The 21,569-nt window shown below is 42.2% G+C and overlaps 1 protein-coding gene and 1 pseudogene across 1 annotated transcript; one reads left to right on the top strand and one right to left on the bottom strand.

The window, feature by feature from the left end:
* The first annotated feature begins 249 nt into the window (after nucleotides 1-249).
* MTCH2 (mitochondrial carrier 2) lies at nucleotides 250-17,490 on the top strand. Its single transcript, XM_043481731.1, has 13 exons — nucleotides 250-529; nucleotides 2,895-2,979; nucleotides 3,134-3,240; nucleotides 7,138-7,164; nucleotides 7,358-7,420; nucleotides 8,915-8,972; nucleotides 9,225-9,276; nucleotides 9,622-9,681; nucleotides 10,903-10,996; nucleotides 11,950-11,997; nucleotides 12,637-12,704; nucleotides 14,113-14,188; nucleotides 16,026-17,490. The coding sequence occupies exons 1-13, from the start codon at nucleotides 443-445 to the stop codon at nucleotides 16,110-16,112; spliced, it is 912 nt and encodes a 303-aa protein (XP_043337666.1). The 5' UTR covers nucleotides 250-442; the 3' UTR covers nucleotides 16,113-17,490.
* LOC122450735 lies at nucleotides 3,296-3,392 on the bottom strand (annotated as a pseudogene).
* Nucleotides 17,491-21,569: the final 4,079 nt, after the last annotated feature.

The raw sequence follows: 21,569 nt of genomic DNA, 5'->3' as shown, positions 1-21,569 counted from the left end.
AATATTCTTTGGACCTTACATTGCTGATCCCCAAAGCTCAAGTGCAGAGGCAAGAGCATCGAAGAACCCAGTTACAATTCCTTTCATTCATCTGACCTTGCTTTGGCCGACAGGGTCAGGCCCCATTGCCACGCCCATTCTTCCCACCCGGAAGCTCTCTGCATGCGCAAGCGCAGGAGAAATGGCCTGTTCCTAGTGGAGGGCGGGGGAATCCCAGCACAGGACGCGTGCGCCCGGGCCGTAAGCCCCGCCCCGACGTCTGCGCCGGCTCGCGAGCGCCTGCCGTTTCTGAGGGCGGGGCGGTGGGCGGGGACGCGCGCGCCGGGGCGTGCGTGCGCGCGCGCCGCGGGCGGGCCAGTGAAGCCGGCGGCCCTGGCACGTGACCCGGGACCGGCTCGGTCGCTTGGTGGCTCGGTCTGTCTGTCCGTCCGCGGGTGCCATCATGGCGGACGCGGCCAGTCAGGTGCTCCTGGGCTCCGGTCTCACCATCCTGTCCCAGCCGCTCATGTACGTGAAGGTGCTCATCCAGGTATGAGTTGTCGCCATTCCCTCCCCCGTTCGGCGCCCTGTTGGGTGGCCGCTGCCCAGGGCGCCTGAGGACCGGCTCCAGCCTTCCGGGCCTTCAGTCTCCTGAGATGCTGCTGCTCCTTCTTTGCTGCTCGCCCCTTCCTTCCCCGCAGGGACGACTCCGTCGTCCGCGGAGCTCCCACTACCCGTGGGCCTTTCCGAAGTCTCGCCTTCCAGCCGAGCCGTGAGGCCCGCTCCTTTCCCGGTAGCCCAACTGCCGCCCTGCCTTGCCCTGCCCGCTGGCTCCTGTGAACTTTGTTTTCTCTTCCCCGAGGTCGATCCTGGCCGGGCGCCGCCAAGGTCTTCCCAACCTTTACCCCCTCCGCTCCTCTGAAATGAGTGTTCTTCTCTTGTCCCCCGCGCCCAAACGCAAGATGTGAAATCTGTTAAAGACAAATTTGAGATTTAAGGGGAGCCTACGTTTTGTTAGCTTTTGTTTCCTCTTCTTCTTCTTCCTCTTCTTTTTTTTTTTTTGCTACTATTATTGCTGCTTTTCTGTTCCGAGATTTTAGCACCAGATACCCAGAGAAATACAAGGAGCTCATTCAGAAGTGATAATCAAGTGGTTGCTGAGTCAAATTTCGGAAGGATGCACTGAGCGCTCTCCAGCAGCAGCCCATGTGGCTCATGACAGTGAAAATCCCATCTGTCAGAGCTGGACATCAGTTCAGCCGAAAGTTTTGTTAGAGAGTTTTAAGTATATATATTAGTTTCTAATCTTCTGTGAAATAATTCTTAAGGGGTATTTTCTATTCACAGGCAGGTATGCCAGGTTTTAACTGATGATAGTGTTTTCAATTGCCTTTCTAGATTTCCCTGGACAGGTCTTTAATTTTCGAAACTTTGTTGAGTGTTGAGGTCATTACATCATGCATGGTACCAAGGATAGAAGCCCTGTCCCCACCACCCACCGTTCTGTCAAAAATAGGCATGACACTAGGGAAGTCCCCATTTCTTATTTTTCAGTTTATGATACTCATTCATACAACATGTTGACCCATGAGGATTCAGAACCTGTAAATAAAAACCATTGTAAAATGAGTTATTTAAATTAAGAACAGTGGGACTTCCCTGGTGATCCAGTGGCTAAGTCTTGGAGACCCCCACCCGACCCACTTGGGGAATCCCTGATCAGGCAGCTAGATCCTGCATGCCACAACAAAGATTGCCAAGTGCTACTGCTGAGACCTGGCACAGCCAAGTAAATAAATATTTTTTTTTTTAATTAAGAACAAAAGGAATTCCCTGGAGGTCCACGCTTTCACTGCCAAGGGCCGAGGTTCAGTCCCTGCTCAGGGAACTAAGATCCCCACAAGCTGCATAATGTGGCCAAAAAATACAAAAAGAACAAATTTTTGAAATGTACTCTGACATCTAAAACAGAGTTGGCACATTTTTAGCTAGGTAGTATCTGAGATGAAAGCATTTTGCCATAAATCTGGTATAAGCCCATTACTCAGTCATTATCCAGGAGGCAGGGTTTTCTAGTGACAATCAGAACTGTTGCCTCAGAAACTCCTTAATCCTGATTGCACAACATCCTTGTGTTGCCAAGTGTCTCAGGGGTTTTGGTGAAATTCCCAAATACTCAGTTTTAAAAATAGTTGCACTGTGAGCCTTTCTGGAGTTCTTCAATTGAACAGGTTGAGAATCACAGCAATAGAGAGTCAAGACCATGTCCAACAGCATTCATTCACTCGAGGATCTCTTTGGCACTAAAGACTAAACATATTGTAGAGATAACATGATGAAATTAACTCTAAAATGGCCTTCATTAGATTTTTCATGACTGTCTGCTCCTTTAATACAGACTTAGTTTATAATTGTTTCCCAAATGAATTATCAAGCTGTATCTGCGTTTGCCTTTGAGTGGTTTGTCTTGCTAGCCAAATATGAAGTTGACACTGGCTTAGTCATCTCACTTTGTCCAAATATTAAAAAAAAAAAAAAAATGCTAGATTTTCTTTAGAAAATACTTTCGTGCATCCTCAGTAAACTGTAGCTTTCTTAACACAAAAATCCCCTTATTCTGTTTTCAGTTTAATACTAGTCTATCTCAGCTACATGGTTTTTTTTTGTAGAATGTGAACCGAAAGAAAACTTGCAGTTTATTGAAACCAGTCTTAACCAAGTGCCAAAATTTAAAACAAAACAAGACAAAAAACAAGAACAGGGGTGATAACTTCATTACTGTCTTGGAAAACACACACTGCATTTTAACTTGTGTTAAAAATTGTAATTCTAAATTTGTTCTTTATTCAAGACCTTGCAACCCAGGCATTCCTAGGAATGTCGCCTAGTATTGATATATCCTCTTATTTTCAAAGGTGGGATATGAGCCTCTTGCTCCAACAGTAGGACGAAATATTTTTGGGCGGCAAGTCTGTCAACTTCCTGGTCTCTTTTGTTATGGTGAGTGTCTTTTGATTTATTTAGAATTGGATGACATTGGCAAGCGTGATAGGCAGGAGTCACTGAAAAAAATGTATAGAAAGCATGTTTTCTTGAAATTTCTGTGTGACCATTTCTTTGAGCTAGAATGTAAATCTCTGATTTGTGTTCTTAGCTCAGCACATTGCGAGCATTGATGGGAAGCGTGGATTGTTCACAGGCTTAACTCCAAGACTGTGTTCAGGCGTCCTTGGAACTGTGGTCCATGGTAAAGTTTTACAGGTAATAAGAAAATCCATCTTCCCATAGATTTAGATTACTTTTTTTTTTATTCTTAAAAAATATGGAACGCTTCACGAATTTGCGTGTCATCCTTGCACAGGGGCCATGCTAATCTTCTCTGTATCGTTCCAATTTTAGTATATGTGCTGCACAGATTTAGATTACTTTTAACTACAGTTTGTCCTACAGATTAAGAGCAATTGCAAAGATATATTTATATCCATGGCCTTTCTTCCTCTTGAAAAACATGTACTTGAAATACTCATTCTTAATTCTTTCCTGGGAAGCAAGGAGAATTTGACTAAAATGAAATAATTGATTTTGATCTACACAAGCTTCCTCTGGACCAGGTGTTCTGAGTAGAAATTAAGTGCACTTATTTGAGCTCCTGAATAGCTTATTTGGGGCTTCCTTCATTAGTAAAGAATCTGCGCGCAATGGGGGAGATGGGACAGGAGCCTCAGGTTCAATCCCTGGGTCGGGAAGATCCCCTAGAGAAGGAAATGGCAACCCACGCCAGTATTCTTGCCTGGAGAATCCCATGGACAGAGGAGCCTGGTGGGCTGTAGTCCATGGGGTTGCAGTCAAACTTGACTTAAAGACTAAGCATTCATGCATAACTCATCTTATTTCTTCAAAAGACGAAGGAAACTGGTTAAAACATACATTTCTGATTTTATTTTCCTCTTATTCCTAGTGTTACTCCTAGTAAAACATTTTCTGTGACAAGCTTTTTTTTTTAAACTTAACAAGATAAATGTTAAAGTCAGGATAGTGTTTGTTTATGGGAAGAGGAAGGGAGACCATGCGTGGGATACGAGGGTAATGGAATGATTTTCCCTGATCTGGACCATGGCTATGTGGATATTTGCCATTTAATTATTTATTCCACTGTGCATTTGTATTTTGTGCACTCTTTCTTTTTGTGTTATACTGCGCAAATTTGAATGTTTGTTTTTAAAGAAAACCTCACCCAAGTGTGTGCATTGACTACAAGGGTAATGGTTACTTTTGAGAAGAGGGAAGGAAATGAAGGGTGGAACTTTAGCTGTATCTGTGGCAGTTTATTTTACAAAGGCAAGAAATTTTAAGCAGAAAGGTCGAAATGTTAACATCTGTTTAAGCTTAGAAGGTGCTGCAGAGGTAATGAATCGTTTCCTTAATTTTTCTGTGTGTTTGAGTTGTTTCATAAAGTGTTTTTAAAAACATCACGATTATATTTCTTTCATAGTTACCCTTTTGTTTTACTGGCTTCTTTTAGCTTTAAATCCTTTGACTGTACTTGTTTCAGTTGCACCAGTTACAGTGTAGGTCGGCAGAGTTGCCTCTTGGTATATTTGTAGAGATGTTGTACATACAAATTCTGTACCATTTAGAACAGTTCGTGGGAAGGTTGTTCAGTATGAGTAGGGTTGAGAATATAAAATTAATAGGTTTTCTTGTTCATTATTCCGTCTCCCACTGGCGCCAAAGATATATTACCTTCTGTGCTCTAGTTCTTAAAAGTGTAGCAGTATTTGCTAACCAAATCTATGTAGTAGTTTCAACCTATATATCAGATGTGTTCAATTCCAAATGTTTACAAACTGTTTATTTCAAGCAGTACTCAGTACAGTCCTCCATGCACTTTTTAAAGTAGGCTTTAACGGTTCCCCAGTTCTACTGGATAAAAATGTGTTATCGTTTGATGAGCAAATCAAGATTTTGTTGAACAGTTTCATGCTGATTAGCTTGGGTTTTAAATTCTCTTCAGACTTTGTTGAATTGATTTGGAGAGGTTTTCCAGTCAGTTCCTCTTGTGGAAGCGGTTTTGTTATTCATTATACTTACTCTTGTGATCATGCCTGTGGACTGATGAGCCACTATTTTGGGTGGCCAATGGGTCAGGGTCACCCAAAATGGTATTCCAGTGTTCTGGCCTGGAGAATTCCATGCACTGCATAATCCATGGGGTCGCAAAGAGTCGGACACAGCTGAGTGACTTTGACGTGGGTCAGAGTGATGGAGTGTTAATGGGCTGATATTTTTGGTGGATTACTCCTCTGTTTTCCAGCCACACCACTGTCTGGCGCAGTGAAAGTGTTGCTGTTACCTAAGTGAGGTTTAGATTTTTTTTTTTTAATCTGTGCTTCAGACACCATGTGGAATCTTAGTTCTCCAACCAGGAAAAACCCATGCCTCTTGGAGTGGAAGCTCAGAGTCTTCACCACTGGACCTCCAGGGAAGTTTTCACGTGGGAAAACAGTTGTCATCTAGTTCAAAGAGGTTAATGTGTAGACTTAGAGCAAGAGTGGAATTATTCTTGTAATTACTCTTGAATTACTCAAGTTCCTTTATGTAAAGGAAAAGTTAGACTAAGAGGTAGCCAGGTACCCAGAGTATGTGTTCACACGGGGCCAAGTGAACAGAACAGGGTCTTGGTGCTACACTTAGAACCAAAGCAGTTTACACGGTCGAGAAGAAAGACCAGTTTAGGGTTGACGGAGCTGTTTCAGACTCTGTTAGAAAGAGTTCTGTTTATCTGAACAAGAGTTACATTGAAATCTGTTCAGGATAATGTAGAAGAGACGGTTGAAAATTTTATTAACAGTGAAAACCTAAGTCTAGAAATGAGAATTTTTAAAGATGCCTGAAACTGTTAGAATTAATTTCTGGCCAAAGATCTGGAATTTGGCCAAAAACCATCATTTCTCTTTGTGATGTTTGTTCTCTTCCCTCTGATTTTCTTCTTAAGAAATGCAGTTCTTTTTGCAAAAGACGAGTGTCTATTTTTTAAACCTCATTATGTCTAGGAAGTCAGTTGTCTGGTTCTTATATTTCACCTAGCCCATCTTCTGTTTCCCACAAATAATATTTCCTCTTCCAACACAGCCTAAGCTCTGGCAGTTTCATGTATCTTTGCCAGAGTTGAGAGAGCATCTTCTCTCTTGTTTGGCTCAGAAACAGTCAAATTCAAAAGGAAAAGTGAGGCAGGTTTAGCTATTCGGACTTAGTGCCCATTCTCTGTTCTTTGTACAGGGAAGGAAAGCATCTTGCCCTAATTTGGTATTGCACCTGAGTTTTTCCGTGGCCTTAGTCCTCAGACTGTGTGCTAAGTTGTTTCAGTTGTGTGTGATTCTTTGCGACCCCATGGACTGTAGCCTGGCAGACACCTCTGTCCATGGGATTCTCCAGGCAAGAATATTGGGAGTGGGTTGCCATGCCCTCCTCCAGTGGATCTTCCTGACTCAGGGATCAAACCTGTGTCTCTTAGGGCTTCTGAATTGACAGGCAGGTTCTTTACTACTAACACTGCCTGGGAAGCACTGTTTTTACCAGTTTATTTTGTTAGTGTGTGTTCAGTAAATAATGTTCTTGGAGTTTTGTTTTCCTTTTTCTTCTTTTTAAATATTTATTTAAAAAATAAATAAGTAAAAAATAAAGAAATAAATATTTATTTAATTTATTCGGCTGCACCTAGTCTTAGGTGCGGCATGTGGGATCTTTTACTTGCAGCATGCGAGCTCTTAGTTGGAGCGGGAGGATCTAGTTCCCTGATCAGGACCCGGGTCCTGTACTGGGAGCGTGGAGTCCTAACCACTGGACCACCTGGGAAGTCCCTTCTTTTTCTTCTCTTAAATATGAGTTTTTTTATGAGTTGCCCAATCAGTATGTTAAACTTAGCAACAGGATCGTCTTTTTTTTTTTTTTAACAGGATCATCTTAAAGACACTTGTGTTAATGTTAATATTTCCAAGTGTTAATTAGAAGTAGAAGTTAATGGTAAATTTACAGCCCCTGCCCCCCCAAAAATCAACCATTTTAATTTCTGCCGATCAATAGGGCTTTCCTTTTATGTCCTGTCTCAGTGACACTGTGATAGACCTAATCATTCTTTTCTTTTCTCTTCCTTTGTAGCATTACCAGGAGTGTGACAAGGCTGAGGTATGTTGAAGCCAATGTGTATGCTTGAGCCCATTTTCTCTGCGAGCTTCTGCTGCTCTTTGTCCTCTTTAGGAAAAGGGACAGCAGTCAGCTTTCCTTTCATCGTGGAGATTGTTTTTATACAGGGTGGCCACCGGTTTGACCAGTTCTGTTGAAAACCATCACGATAGTGATCTTTCATTTTGATTTCCAGGAGTCAGGATCTGGAAATGTACAGAAAGAAGTTTCATCTTCCTTTGACCGGGTTATCAAGGAGGTGAGATGATTATGATCTGTCTAAATCAGAGCGGAGTGGCAGTTATGGAATCAGGATCATCAGGCCTGTATGTTCAGTGTTCCAAGGGAAATTAAACCTTCGATTTAATATGGGCTTTACTGCATGCAGAATAGAAAGAGAGAAAAAAGCATTGCTTGCTGTTTGGAGTTGATGCATTTCAAGGAAACATATTTTGCCCACTCATTTCATCTTTAATATTGAAGAGGTTTCTATTGAAACTTCTTATAAGAGTTGAAAATCTCTGGCCTGAAAGTGTTAACATATAGTAATATAGTAGCCGAGGTCCTGCATGTGTTGGACATTGTATATCTAGAAATGCTTTTACAGCATCATTCTGACTTTGAAATACCCTCATCATTCTTTTCCCACCCCTGTCTTCTGCCATTGGAGTTGGTTGCATACCTAACTTAATAATACTCTTTTTTATTTCTTAGTCTTGACATTATCTAATTGTCTATAGTAAGGTCATGATTTTCAGTAAAAGCTGCCTTCAGAAACATGTATCATGACTTTCTGGATGGCACAGTGGTAGAGAACCCCCCTCTGGTGCAGGAGCCTCAAGAGACCCAGTTCAGTCCCTGAGTCGGGAAGATCCCCTGGAGAAGGAGATGGCAACCCACTCCAGTATTCTTGCCTGGGAAACACCATGGACAGAGGAGCCTGCTGGGCTACAGTCCCTGGGGTCACAAAGAGTCGGACACGACTGAGCAAGGAGCACAGAGATACATGTATTAATATGTGTTTTATATTTTCTTAACTTCATTTAGTTCATCCTGTGGCTCTTAGAACTACCATTAGAGTAGAGGTGAGGGATCTCTTAACTAAGTGCAAAAATGAATGGCAGACCTTCTATATTTACAACGTACCTCCATGTATTGTGATTGAATTTTTTTTACTAACCTCTTTACAGAATCCTGGATAAGAAAGATAAACTGAGATAAACATAGGAGCTGCAGGATACTGCGCAGTTAGTTATAGGGTTGTGGTCGACAAACCAAACCAAAGTTGTTCTGCTGTCCTCAAGATGTCGGTGTAGATTAAATAGAGCCTGACATTTGCCCAGTGTAGATATCAGAGTCTCTGAGATCACTCACAGTGAGAGGGCCACTTAATGATCTGCATACAGTCCTCACAGTTCATCCCAGCTAGGTCACCACCCCTCCTGCGTTTCAAGCCCAGACCACCAGGGACATCCCTTTCCCGGTTTCTTTGCTTTTGTTGTTCTTCGAGATGATGATAGAAATCTGCTTTACCGAGAACTTTTGAGACATAACGTTGAAACCCCTGAGTGAAAGCTGTGCTGGAATGCTACCGTGTCGTACTGCAGCCTCTTCGGGCTACTCATGCTGACTGGGGGGGCAGGAGTGCTGTGTCTCCCACTGGCACTCTACGGTGTCCGCCCGCGTGACCTCTCGCAGGAATCTAAGTGTCACATATTCAGGTTTCACAAGTGTGTGTGTTGATTGTTTCTAGACAACTCGGGAGATGATGGCTCGTTCTGCTGCGACTCTCATCACACATCCCTTCCATGGTAGGTTTGCAGTGGACAACTGAAATTCGATTTTTTCTCTCTCTGTATCATGATCTCCTGTCTACTTCCATAGGTTGACATGAGAGTTCACTAAAGTGTCTTGCCTGTGTGTTTTTGGTTTGCTTGTTTTGGTTTTTATCCAGTTTATCCAGATACCAAAAGTGTCTGTAGATGGGCAAAACTTCTTTTTTTTTCAGGGCTATTAAAATTTATCTGGATGTAGCTGAAAACTCTTTCCTCTGTATTCTTTAGTGATCACTCTGAGATCTATGGTACAATTCATTGGCAGAGAATCCAAGTACTGGTAAGTATTTCTGTTTTCAAGTCTTCAAGGAGATCTGTTGATGCCAAATATTTTACATGTCTGTGATGCCTTAGAGGTTGCAAAGCAGATTTATATATCTTATATCATTTGACCTACACACACACATACACACACACACACCCCACTGAAGCCAGAATTCGCCCTGACTCCATGTGACTACACCCTGAGATAGCAGTACCTCCCCTTGTGTTTCTGGGTTCATCTGTCTTTGAGGAATGAGGGAGGCAGAAAGGGGAGGGGTGGGGTGTAAATTTTGCCTTGTCCAGGGTGGTAACTGAACCTTGTAACCTGAATGCACTTCACCTTTCCTCCTCCTAAACCTAGTGGGCTTTGCGACTCCATAGCAACCATCTATCGGGAAGAGGGCATCCTTGGATTTTTTGCGTGAGTAAATTACTGATTTGTGGGTGTGATTTTTGTGTGAGTAGGAAGCTTTAACGAGGAGGAGGACATGACTCCTTGTTTCAGCCTCAGGGAAAATGTACTCTCTGGGTTTATTTCCTGTTAAACTCTGTTTTGGCCCCTCTGACTTAAATGGTCTTGTAAGAGATCTCAAACTTTTGCTCTGCACATCTGAAATGGTTGAAAGGAGAGGTTTTTTTAATAAATAAATTCATTCCAAGTTTCTACCCTCATGGTAAGTTCTCGGTTGCTATATAGTTGATAAAATGAGGAAAGTTCAGTTTGGAAAAGTGGAAAGCTATCTAATAGGTATCTTTCTTATCCTCAGAGTATGTTTGTGTACTGTGTTCTTTCCCTTGAATTTACTTTAGAAGAACTTAGGCTACTACCTTAGTTCTGTTAATGACAAAAACTGCGTCATTAACTAAGTGGTCTTTTTTAATTTTTAGTGTTTCTACATCGTTGGTTTTTGCTTGAGTATCATAAATATTCTGGGCAATAGACAGGATAGCTATTGTTATTCTCATTTTAGAGATTAAAAAAAAACAAAACTGATGCTCTGGGAAGTTCATTTGCTGATAAGTGGTAGAAGTGGCATTTAATCCTTGGTCTTCAGTCTGTGAGGTAACATTTGTCCCATCGTTCCACACCGCCTCGCCTAGCTTACCTAGGCCGGAAGTGTGTTTTCTGATGCCTCTCACCTGTGTCCATGTTTGGGCCATTTTCATTTTGCCATTTTTCTCATCTTTTGCATGGCCAAATTTGGATATCAAGTAGTCTAGCAATAATCATACTTAAGTCTCTTCTCTGAAGTAGGCAAATTATTTGCCTCCCTGATTATAGTTATTAATAGTAAGTTGAGCCATTGGCCACAGCTTAGAGGTATATAGGCTTTAAAGTTCTCATTTTAAAAATGAGAATACAAGTCATTAGAGATTAGCCTCAAGAACAGTTGTATTAATTAGACTGGGCTTCCCTGGTGGCTCTGCTGGTAAAGAACAGTTATATTAATTAGAATGAACTGGTTATGTTCTGGTATTCGGTTCCTTTCAGTTCTCTAGAATGTTTTAAAATCTTTTATTTATTTATTTTTTAATTGAAGGATAAGTAATTATATGATTTATATAAATAAATATAAATGAGTGAAATATCCTTCAACCGGTCACATCTCTTGGTTCTTCTTCTCATTGTTTCTTCACGCAGGGGCCTCATTCCTCGCCTCCTCGGTGACATCATTTCCTTGTGGCTCTGTAACTCGCTGGCCTACCTCGTCAATACCTATGCACTGGATAGTGGGGTAGGTTGGGCTCTTGATGAGATGCACTGGTGCTGACTTCCCAGTGCCCACCTGGCAGCTAGGTTAGCTTTACAGTAAGATGGCAGTTGGTTAAATGAGACTCCCCATTATACAGCTAAATATTAACAGTTCGATTTTTGAAGGCTAATGGAATGATCTACGATGTTTACCACAGAGAGAGGCACCTGGAAAGGGTGTGGCAGGGTGAGCGTAAGAGTCTACAAGGAGATCGCTTCTTTATTGATACCTAATGTTAGAGGACACCATGAAGCAGGATAGTTCTATCGTATATTCAGGTGTTTCATCTAATTGGAAGTGCTAAGGGGACTCTTATATTGGGATTTCTGGAAACTTCAGCCTGGGCCGGGGTGGGGTGAGAATAAGCTTTCCCTAAAAGTCATGTTTCTGCAGCCTCAGCAGCTGTAGACCTCTTTGAACACAAGAGAGTTCCATAGCATGGTGGAAACGAGAACACACCCAGGCCAGAGGTAGGACCAAAAATCCATGCGCTTGGTTACTTGAATATAGAGACTGATCTTCCCCACAGCATCTGGGACGCAGCTGGGTGTACACAGAAGGAGTGATTTGGCCCTCAGAGTACCATCAACGTGGTTTCCGGGGGTTGTATTTCTAGGACATGGGAAAAGGTTCCCAATCTCACTTCCTGGTGCTTTTTTTTCTAGTACCTAGAAGCCATCCTAGACTTTTCTTTTTTTTTTTAGCCTCCTAGTCTTATATGAACTTGCCTATTAATGTTGAGTCAGGGTGATCATTTTGACCACTGCCTTTTTATGCTCCTAGCCAGTCTTTTATGTTTTCATCCTGTAAATTAATTTTCAGGTTGTCAAAGAACTTGAATTGAGAAATAGACTGTTTTGATTTTGGGATAATTAGATCTTAATATCAGCTTAATTTTCTCACTTGTTCTGATAAAGGCTTTCTTCCTATTATAGGTTTCCACCATGAATGAAATGAAGAGTTATTCCCAAGCTGTCACAGGAGTAAGTTTTTAAACATCCTTTTAACCTTTTAGCAGTAGTTTTGTTTTCTTTGAAATTTGGAACGTGTCATTACTGTTTTTTGGTCAGAGGTGTGAATAACCCAGAATCCCTGCATCACAGTGACAGTAGTAACAAGCCCACATCATTTGGTGCTGGTCCCCTTTCACGGGGGTCAGTGGGCGTTTCTCAGCACAGACCTGCCCCTGCTTCCTCCTGTGTCCTGCTGAACGGATGCTGAAAACGTCAGTCTCTTCGATCGTGTGGAGTCTTCTAGTGGTTGACTTTTGAAGTAGCTTCCATTGTCTTTGGAAAGATATTTATGTTTTCTTGTTTTCTTCAGGGCTGTTTTGAAATGCTTATTGTACTTAGTTTTAAATGTTGAAGTTCAGTTGCATTTGAATGAGGCTCAGTCACAGAGTAAGAGTCTTCTGACCGTTGGTTAAAAGGTTGCATGGTAAGGGGAGAAATATCTCCAGACCCAAAAGTGTGTAATTTAGTCTTAACCTGGGATACAGAGAAAGCAAAAGCAGTGTTGGCATGTTTGAGCACGGTGGCGCTAGGACTGAGCGTGAGGAAGGAGAAAAATGGGAGAGACTAGGAATGATTTAATAACTTAGCTGTTTCTTCCCTCTTTTACAGTTTTTTGCCAGTATGTTGACCTATCCCTTTGTGCTTGTCTCTAATCTTATGGCTGTCAACAACTGTGGGTAAGTGCCTTGCATTTCTTATCCTAGTAGTTGGTTGCCTATATGCCTGACAGGCAGAGCAGTCCTGGTAGAAATTTGGTGAGGATCAGTACAGGTGATGCTATGAATAGATTTCCTAATTTTTTTCTGTCTGTCCCATACACCAGCAATGCCATCAATTTATATTATAAGCAGTCTCTTCATATCCTGTTTTGAAATAGAGAAGGGTACAAATAATATTTCTCAAGTACTTATAAATAGTGTGTACTTGCCCAGTAGTCTAGGTTCTTTTCTGAAAATAGTGGAATAATGATCAGATTACTTTCACATCTTTCCTTTATACTAAATCCTTATCCTGTCTTATGAACGTTATGAAAGGTATGTTAGGGATTGAATGACAACCTGTACCTGTTTTTCATCAGGGCTTCATGGAAAAAGTGTTTTAAAGTAAGAAAAGTAGAAAATTTGGTTGAAAATGGAAAGTTTCTTGACCTTTCATGTATTGACTGGGAAGGAGGGGCGCGGGTGGGGGTGGACACCACTGATTTCCAGGTGCCAGGTGACTACCAGGCTGGACAGAAGTTTTAACCTCTTGATTTAGTTCTGTTCCACTAGGGTACCCTCACAGTATGCCATTAGACATGTCACTGTTTTCAAACAAGGTATCAAATTGGTAGCTGTGTAGCATTTTGAGCAGTTGCCATATTCTCTTTGTTTTGTGATTTGTGGATCGGCTGCCACTTTGTAGCCCAGAGCAGGCTTGAAGGATGAGTTAAGTGTGTTGTTGTTATTTGCAGTTTTTTAGAGAAGTGGCTTCCCTGGTGGCTCAGTCAGGAGAGTCTACCTGCAATGCCAGAGACCTGGGTTTGATCCCTGGGTCTGATCCCTGAGTCAAGAAGATCCCCTAGAGAAGGAAATGGAACCCACTCCAGTATTCTTGCCTGGAGAACCCCATGGACAGAGGAGCCTGGTGTGGATTATAGTCCATGGGGTCACAAAGAGTCAGACACGACTCAGTGCCTAACTTTCAGAGAAGACGTGGGCAGGAGTTACACCTGAGTGAGAGCAGGGAGTCACCACAGTTTCACACCACCATCCATTGTCATGTTCGGAGTCTTTTGAACACCACATAGTTTTAAATGCTCTTTAATCATATAATTACTGTGTTCTAGAATTTCTGTCTAGATGTTTTAGAAAATACATAAAGTTTCTCTTTATGTGTTGATTCAAAACCTAAATGTAAGAAGGTGGGATCTGTTTTGGATTCTCAGTCGTTCCCCTGTGCCAATAGAATTTGTTTCTACAGAACTGCTAAAATTGCTTCTCAAGGAACCTTCCAGGCAGAATATTTTGACCAAGATCTATTGAGGTCTTGAGAGAAGGTTTTATAAATATTGACTTCGGTAACTAATCTCTGTTTCTATTTCAGGCTTGCTGGTGGATGCCCTCCCTATGCCCCAATATATTCCTCTTGGATAGATTGCTGGTGCATGCTACAGAAAGAGGTACTTCTCTCTCTCCCTCCCTCCTTCTCCCCTCGTGTTTTGTTTTGTTTTTGCTTGTTTTCTTAGAAGTCTCTGGGATCCCAGGTTAATTCTTGTAAGTTATCCTTTAGTTACCAGTTAATATATCCTTTTCAGTGGTCCATATATCACTCTGGCATAGTTGTAAAATATGCTGCTTAGAAATCATCAGGAGAGGTAATGAAGAAGGAAGAATTCCTGGATGTGATCTGGAACCCATTTGAGTGGTTACATTCAAATTATAAATAAGGCCTGGGCAGTCAGTTATTCTGGTTATTAAAATGATGCCCTTGATTTCATATTACTTTTTCCAGCCTCATCTTCTTGTAACTTTTCAGAATATATTCTGAAATATACTTTCTAATATATTTAGAAAAGCTGAGAAATAGTTGCTTGTTTGCGACATTATTTGTCACACTGATGTCAGCAGAGCTGTTTTTACTTCTGTAGTCACATTAGTGGATGCAGTGTCCAGATTCCAGTTTATTGTGTTTTTTTTTTTTTTTTTTTGCTATGGGGTAGGTCATCTCCAACCAAAAATTCTTTTTTTATTTTTTATTTTTTTAACCAAAAATTCTTGATCAGTCTAGGCAGAGCTTTAATAGGAACCAAAATGGTGAGTGGCTGTGCGCTAAATTTAACATGGAATCACTTAAAGTGGCCATCAGTTGAAAGCTGTTTTTGAGTGGGAAGCACTTTGTAAAGGACTGTGGAGGGAAGTGTATGAGGAAGCTCTTTGTTGCATGCTCTCATAGCGCTGGTGACACCGATGAGAAAGGCCTTTGTTCCTGGGCTCAGGCTTCCCAGCCTGAACTCTGAATGCAAAGGCCTGAGTTGGGGGGCTTTTGCTCAGTGGGCCCGACAAGCCCCTCTGGGAGCCCAGGCCAGGACGCTTGGATGGTTTCCAGACAGACCTAACATGAACATTCAACCCTCTGCTATAGAAGGAAGCCAAATAGAAAATTATTAGGGTATCAGACACTTTATAGTTGATCCTTTAAGTGCTTAAGACAACAGCACATGTTTACTGATCATTCACTGTATACGAGGCCTCATGCTGAGAGTTCTCCAGGTTTCAGCTCATGCAACCCTCAAAATAACCTAGTGAGGAGAGAGACTATACTTTACCATTCCACCTCACATATGAAGAAACTGGGACTTTGAACAGTTAAATAATGCCAGTTGTGTAACCCACGATCACACAGCCTGTATTTGGGAGAGCAGGATCTATGTTCAGGCTGTCTAACTTAGAGTGTGCTCAATTAAACTCATAACATGACTACTTGAATTATAAGATTTTATAAGTACTTCCTAGAGATCTGACCGTTCCATTCAAAACAAATAAAAGCTGACATGGGGACTTTCCCAGTGGTCCAGAGGTTGACTCCGCACTTATACTGCAAGGGTCACAGGTTCCAAGCCTGATCAGGAAACTAAGATTCCACATGCATGCAGCCAAGAAAAAAAAATACAAATACAAGCTGGCGCTTACTACGTGTTAGGACTGTTCATGACACTTGATGAATTGACGCACTTGATAGCCCAGCTAACTAGCAAATAGCAGAGCCAGAATCTGGACTGGGAATATCTGTCTAAATAGATAAGAAATACTTGCCTTTATCCACGTGTCAAAATGGTAGTTCCACAGAGGCTCAGCTTGTGTCAGAGATGGCACATTGCTGCCCCATAGTGATAGTCTGGTCATTTTCGTCATTTTGTTTCTCAGAAATATGTCCAGTTGGATGTCTCTGCTGCTTTGGACTAGCTGACCTCATTTTCACACTAGATTTTATTTGTATTTATTTTATTTTTCTTTCAGGGAAATATGAGCCGAGGAAATAGCTTGTTTTTCCGGAAGGTCCCTTTTGGGAAGACTTACTGTTGTGACCTGAGAATGTTAATTTGAAGATGTGGGGCAGGGACAGTGACATTTCTATAGTCCCAGACGCACAGAATTATGGGAGAGAATGTTGATTTCTATACGGTGTGGCGCGCTTTTTTAATAATCATTTAATCTTGGGAAAATGGAGGTGTTTGGTGTCTGCCTTTTTTGTTCTTTTTCCCAGCACATGATTTACTACTGATACTCCCCTTCAAATGGGACATTTTTACTCCAGGTTATTTTACTTAAAATAAGAAGTTGCATTTACCTAAAGGTACTGGCAAGTTGTCATGCGATTTGAGTCTTAATTTAAGGCTTTGTAAAATGAAGAGAGTACAGTTCCATGAACAAAGAGAAATAATTCTGTAAAACTTAAGAAAATGAATAAGGCAGATGATACTGGAAGTTATAAACTACCTTTTCTTTGGTAGACCTTAAAACTCAGCAGCATCCACTGGAATCTGCCTCCCAGCATATTCTTCTTAGCACATTTAATTAACACTGTCTCTCATACCTCAAAGAAAGGACAGTGCACAGCTAACCTACCCTGGAAAAGCTGCACGCTGTTATTGCAGAGCAGTAAATTGTGTTGCCAACAGGAAAAAAGGGCAGTTACAGAGAATAAGCAGGATTTGGAAAGGAGGTGTAATGGCTCCTTTTTCGCCCCTCAAAGAAATTCTTAATGTCATATGAAATATGAAAAGCAAATACTGTAGCATTAGCCTTGACAGTCCCTAAATTACATCATTATACAGTTCTAATTGTATATAATCTTTTGTTCAGTTTTTTATTTTGTTTGCATTTTGTCATTGCAGAAGGTGAGTAGTTTGTTTTTCATTCCTCATGACACCCTTGGAAGGTGTACTTGTAACCTCATGTCTGACTGTTGACCAGCTCGCATGTCATACCCTCAGTTAGGCATGTTAACATTCATAGTAGGGGGGAAATCATTTTAGAAGGAAATAAATTTCCACTCAAACATAAAGCTCTTATTTTACTCAGGCCTTTTCCAAGCAGGTTAAAATGCTCTTAAAATGAGAAAGCATTTGGTTTTACTTATTTAAATAATCCACTGGGTTGTTGCCAAATGAGTAAACACTTCATTTGCTGTTTCTCAGAAGAATTCGCTACTTCCCGTCAAAGCAGCAGCATCCACAGTGTTAGACTGAGCATGCAGGGTCTCCTCTCCTCACCCCCACACCCCGAGTTTAAGAATATAGCCTGAAGCTCGTGAGTAGCTTACCTTGAAATGTCTTTGATGTCTCTTTGTTTCAAAAAGTAATGTAAATTTTATATTCTATTCAATATTATCTGCATTTGTTTTAATATTAAAATGTTTTGCATTACCTACTTTTTTTTTCCCAAAAAAAAATCTTCAAGTAAAGATGATCTAGGAAACTGCCATGTTTATGACCCTGTGGCTTCTGTCCTCACACACACCTGCCTAGTTGGGAAGCTTGTCTGACTATGAGAACCAGTCTGCCTCCAGAGGGCGCCAAGGCTCCGGTTTTTGCCTATGAAAGCTGGGCTGTGGAAAAATTTCACCGAGGCCTGGGATTAATCAACGTACCGGCCGATCCATCTCACTGCATCCAAGCTATAAATCCGATAAGGGTACTACACCTCTGCTTTTTGTTCGGTCGTGTCCAACTCCCTGTGACCCCATGGACTGTAGCCCCCTCGGCTCCTCTGTCCATGGGATTTTTCAGGCAAGAGGACTACATCTGTGGTCCTCCATGAAAATTTTATAAGCCGTTAACATATTCAGAAGTTTATTCCAGGGCTAGTAAATACAGGTAGGTAGGTACTCTTAAGATACACCCAAAAGAAACAATGAACTGACTCTCATGTAAATCCTGTAAACCTAGATAAGGATTATCTTGTAGGCTGTACTTGTGAAACTGGTACAGGTGGTTTGCCTTGGCAGGGCTGAGCTAAGCTGCCAGGAAATATTCCTTCTGGGAAGTGTGCTGGTCACTGAAGCTTGGCTGAAGGAGAGAATGTGGGGTTTCCTGGAACTTTGGGTGCTTTAAAAGTACCAGGCTATACAGACAACTTCAGGATGAAAGAAACTTAAACCTAGTCCTGTATCCCAGCTTCTTACGTTACCTGAACATACCGTAGTTTTGCTATGATTTCCTCCTCTGGAAACGTTGTCCTTTCCCTCTCCCCTTTGAAGTGTTCCCTGTATGGTAAAATTCAGTTCTAGGGTCATCTCTTTCTGAAGTCTCTCTTAAGTCCTCCCAACTGGACAAGATCTTTGCCTTCAAACTCTCCTCCCCCAAGGCTTGTAATGACACTGCCAACTAAACTGACAGAAGAGAGACCACACCCCACGTAGTTCAGGGCTTACCCAGCAGTGGCATCACTTCTCTCTGATGTGAAAATCTGTCGGAAAAAATTATATTTATCCCTTTAAAACAGGCCCACTGAAACAGCAGCCTCCCTGGGCTTTATAGGAAAAGTGTAGCTGGTGAAGTGAGAGTGCATGAATTTGGTCAGTTTAAGTTGCCATGTGTGGCAGAGAAGGGAAACGAGGAGAACAGTGGTAGTGACTGGCGCGCCTGTCCTGTAAGCTTGACTTCTCATCATCATTGGTACAGTAGGTGTCTCTACTTTAGAAATAAAGAAAATGAGACTCAAGGAGCTATTCAGAATTATATAGCTAGTATGTTTCAGAGCCAAATTCAAACCTGAGTCAAATTGCAAGGTGTGTTTGCTGCTTCATAGAAGCAATGAAATGCTGAGAAAAAGTAGCCAGTGAACCTCATGGTAAGAGATTCATCCGTCTGAGGAAAAGTGCCCTCCCTTTTAGTCAAATCAGTGAACCAAAGAAAAAAGCCTTCTGCAGAATAGTGTAAAATGGTCTTCAGTCAGAAGAGACCTGGTGTTTTGCCTCTGCAGAATGATAAATAGGTGAAGCAACTGAAGATAGAAATGATGACCGTTACTTTTCTAGGCTATTGGGATTTATACAGATGGAACACTTACTGTATGGGACAGATTTATTCCTATGAGTACATCGGTTCAGTGTATTGGAACTCCTACTCCATTTGAAGGATAACAGTTTTTGAAAGTGATTTATTTACATGTCAGCTCCTCACTGGATTCTTTTTTTTTTCCCCTCGTCTCATGGGATCTTAGTTCTGTAACTAGAGATTAAACCTGGACCATCAGCAGTGAAAGCATGGAGTCATAACCGGACCACCAGGGAATTCCTTCAATGGATTCTTCTGGAACATACTTGCCTATTGAATGGGTTTATTCATGCTGCCTCCCTAGGTGCCATAGTAATTTGTATCTTTGGACTTTTGGGGTGGGTTTTTTTTTTTCTTTCTTTCTTTTTTTTTTTTTTTGTTTTGTTTTTTGTTTTGGTGGAGCCATGTAACTCTGGGATCTTAGTTCCCCAACCAAGGATCAAACCTGCACCCTCGGCAGTGAAAGCACAGAGTTCTAATCACTGGAGTGCCAGAGAATTCCTCAGAAGTTTGTTCTTGAATGTAGACAAAGATGTGTGTCTTATCTCCTCTGGAGAGATTTTTTATTTTTAGGGTTAAGGTTGTCATATATGACATCTCATTTTTTGTCCCTCTATTGATCCCTCATTTTATTGTCTCATCAGACTTGAGAGAATCAGAATCTTGAGCTCTGATTTTTGTCCTAGAGAGAGTTGCAAATGAAAAGTCCTTTTGCCACCAACACCCCCCCCCCCCAAAAAAAGAAATCTTTTCAGAAGAATATCTTGGCTAGTAGCAGCAATTAATTTTCTAAAGCAACTGTTTCCCTTCCCACCAACTTTGTCCATATGAGTCAGCTTCCTCCTCTTTGCTGCCTTCCCAAGCTGTCTTGGGGAGGCAGGTCTTCCAAACACACTGTCGTGAGAGGAAATGTTGAAAAGCCCATTTGCCTTGCTCACGTAAGTGGATTCCTCTGCAGTCGAGGCCGCAGTCTCCTGTCTGGGATCAATTAGCCAGATTTTGTCTTAAAAACCGCAGTTGTTCTGGAACCAACTTACTACCACCCCGAAAAAGAATGTTTCCAAATAGATTCAGATTAGTACCACACACCAAAATGGCTGAAGAACAGTGCTTTGGAAAGGGGGGAGAAACAAAAATGTGACCTGGAGGAGTTTTTGAAGACTTGCCAACTGCCGGAGAGGGGGAGTAAGTAGTGAAGCAAACCGCTCACCTCCCACATCCAAGAAGCCCCCTGGGACAAGAACCTTTTCTAGCACTAGTTTTTGCCTCCCTCAGGCAGCCAGAAGAATGGACTGACTGTTCCTGGTAATGTCACATTTCCACGGAAAAATCTATTAGGCTTTGCAGTTTTTATTTCCAGCCTGAGTAGTACGAAGAGCCAGAGGTGAGATAAGGACAAGAAGGAGTGTGCCCACCGACTTTCCGTCCTGCCTGCGGCCCTGCCCTGCTGGCACCCCAGAGGCTGGTGAGTGTCCTCTGGCTGGAAGGGAAAGAGGAGGATGAAGACAGAAACGACAGAGCCGCCCCTCACCTCAGACAGCTCCCCGCCTCCTGGAATCCAGCATCTCACCCTTACTCCCCTGAGGGGATCACACTGAGAGTTCATAAATACAGCCCTCAGTCACTCCGTGCGAAGCCCTGCTCGGGGGCAGTGGAGAGTTCAGTCAATCTCAGTGTCCCCCTTGGCCTTCCTGACGAGAGCCTCAGGACTAGGGAAGCTGGGAGGATTAAATAGAACCATGTGCAGAAAACCAAGGCCTGGGATTTCCCTGCCAGTCCAGTGGTTAAAACTCCATGCTTCCAGTGCAGGGGGCACAGGTTTGATCCCTGGTCGGGGAACTACGGTCCCACACTCCATTTTTTTTCTTTGAGGCCAAAGAAAAAAAAGCAAACCCTGGTACACTTGTAGTGATGCCTGTCAGACAGGCAGAATGTGCTAGAAGTTGAAACCAAGCTCCCTGGGATCCACAAGAGGAAAAGCTCACATCCTGTTGGGGGGAACTCGGGGAAGGCTCCATGGAGGAGTGGACTTTGAGCTGGTCCTTGGAGGGCAGGTTGGCAAGAGGGGAGCAATTCCCACCTCTGTCACTTAGCAGCCCTGTGACCTGGGACTAGTTATTTGAATGTATTAAGCTTCCAGCTCCTCATGTCTAAAATGAGGGTAGGGTAATGCTCCTCTTACTAGAGGAGCAAAGATTTGAGTCCAGTGTCACAGTAACTACTTGGAATGTGGTAGCTGTTGTGGTTATTTAAGATTTAGAAGGTAAGGTGATATTGTACAAGTACAGATAATTTGGGCAAAGCCACAGAACTAGTGAAGGCCGAGAGTTGAGGGAAAGTGGAATTGCATCTCCGTTGACAGTCCTCACATTTCTTCAGTGCTGTTTTTCTGCTCTATTGCAAGTACCCAGGACAGTCCCTAACACGCAGTCCTCAGTAAATGTTTGTTCAGGATCTTCAGATTCAATGACCTTTCAGCCCATCTCCCTGATGAGCCCGCACT

The sequence above is a fragment of the Cervus canadensis genome, chromosome 11 (genome assembly GCF_019320065.1).
Source record: "Cervus canadensis isolate Bull #8, Minnesota chromosome 11, ASM1932006v1, whole genome shotgun sequence".
Taxonomy (NCBI): Eukaryota; Metazoa; Chordata; class Mammalia; order Artiodactyla; family Cervidae; genus Cervus; species Cervus canadensis.
The sequence above is the reverse complement of the archived record's forward strand: the minus strand, read 5'-3'. Positions and strand labels throughout refer to the sequence as shown.

Bases quoted from the DNA above. Each gene is read 5' to 3' on its own strand.
- MTCH2 (XM_043481731.1), top strand. From the start codon at position 443: ATGGCGGACGCGGCCAGTCAGGTGCTCCTGGGCTCCGGTCTCACCATC. The intron at 2,980-3,133 runs GTGAGTGTCTTT...TTGTGTTCTTAG, and splicing joins TCCTGGTCTCTTTTGTTATG to CTCAGCACATTGCGAGCATT. The intron at 9,277-9,621 runs GTAAGTATTTCT...TCCTAAACCTAG, and splicing joins GGCAGAGAATCCAAGTACTG to TGGGCTTTGCGACTCCATAG.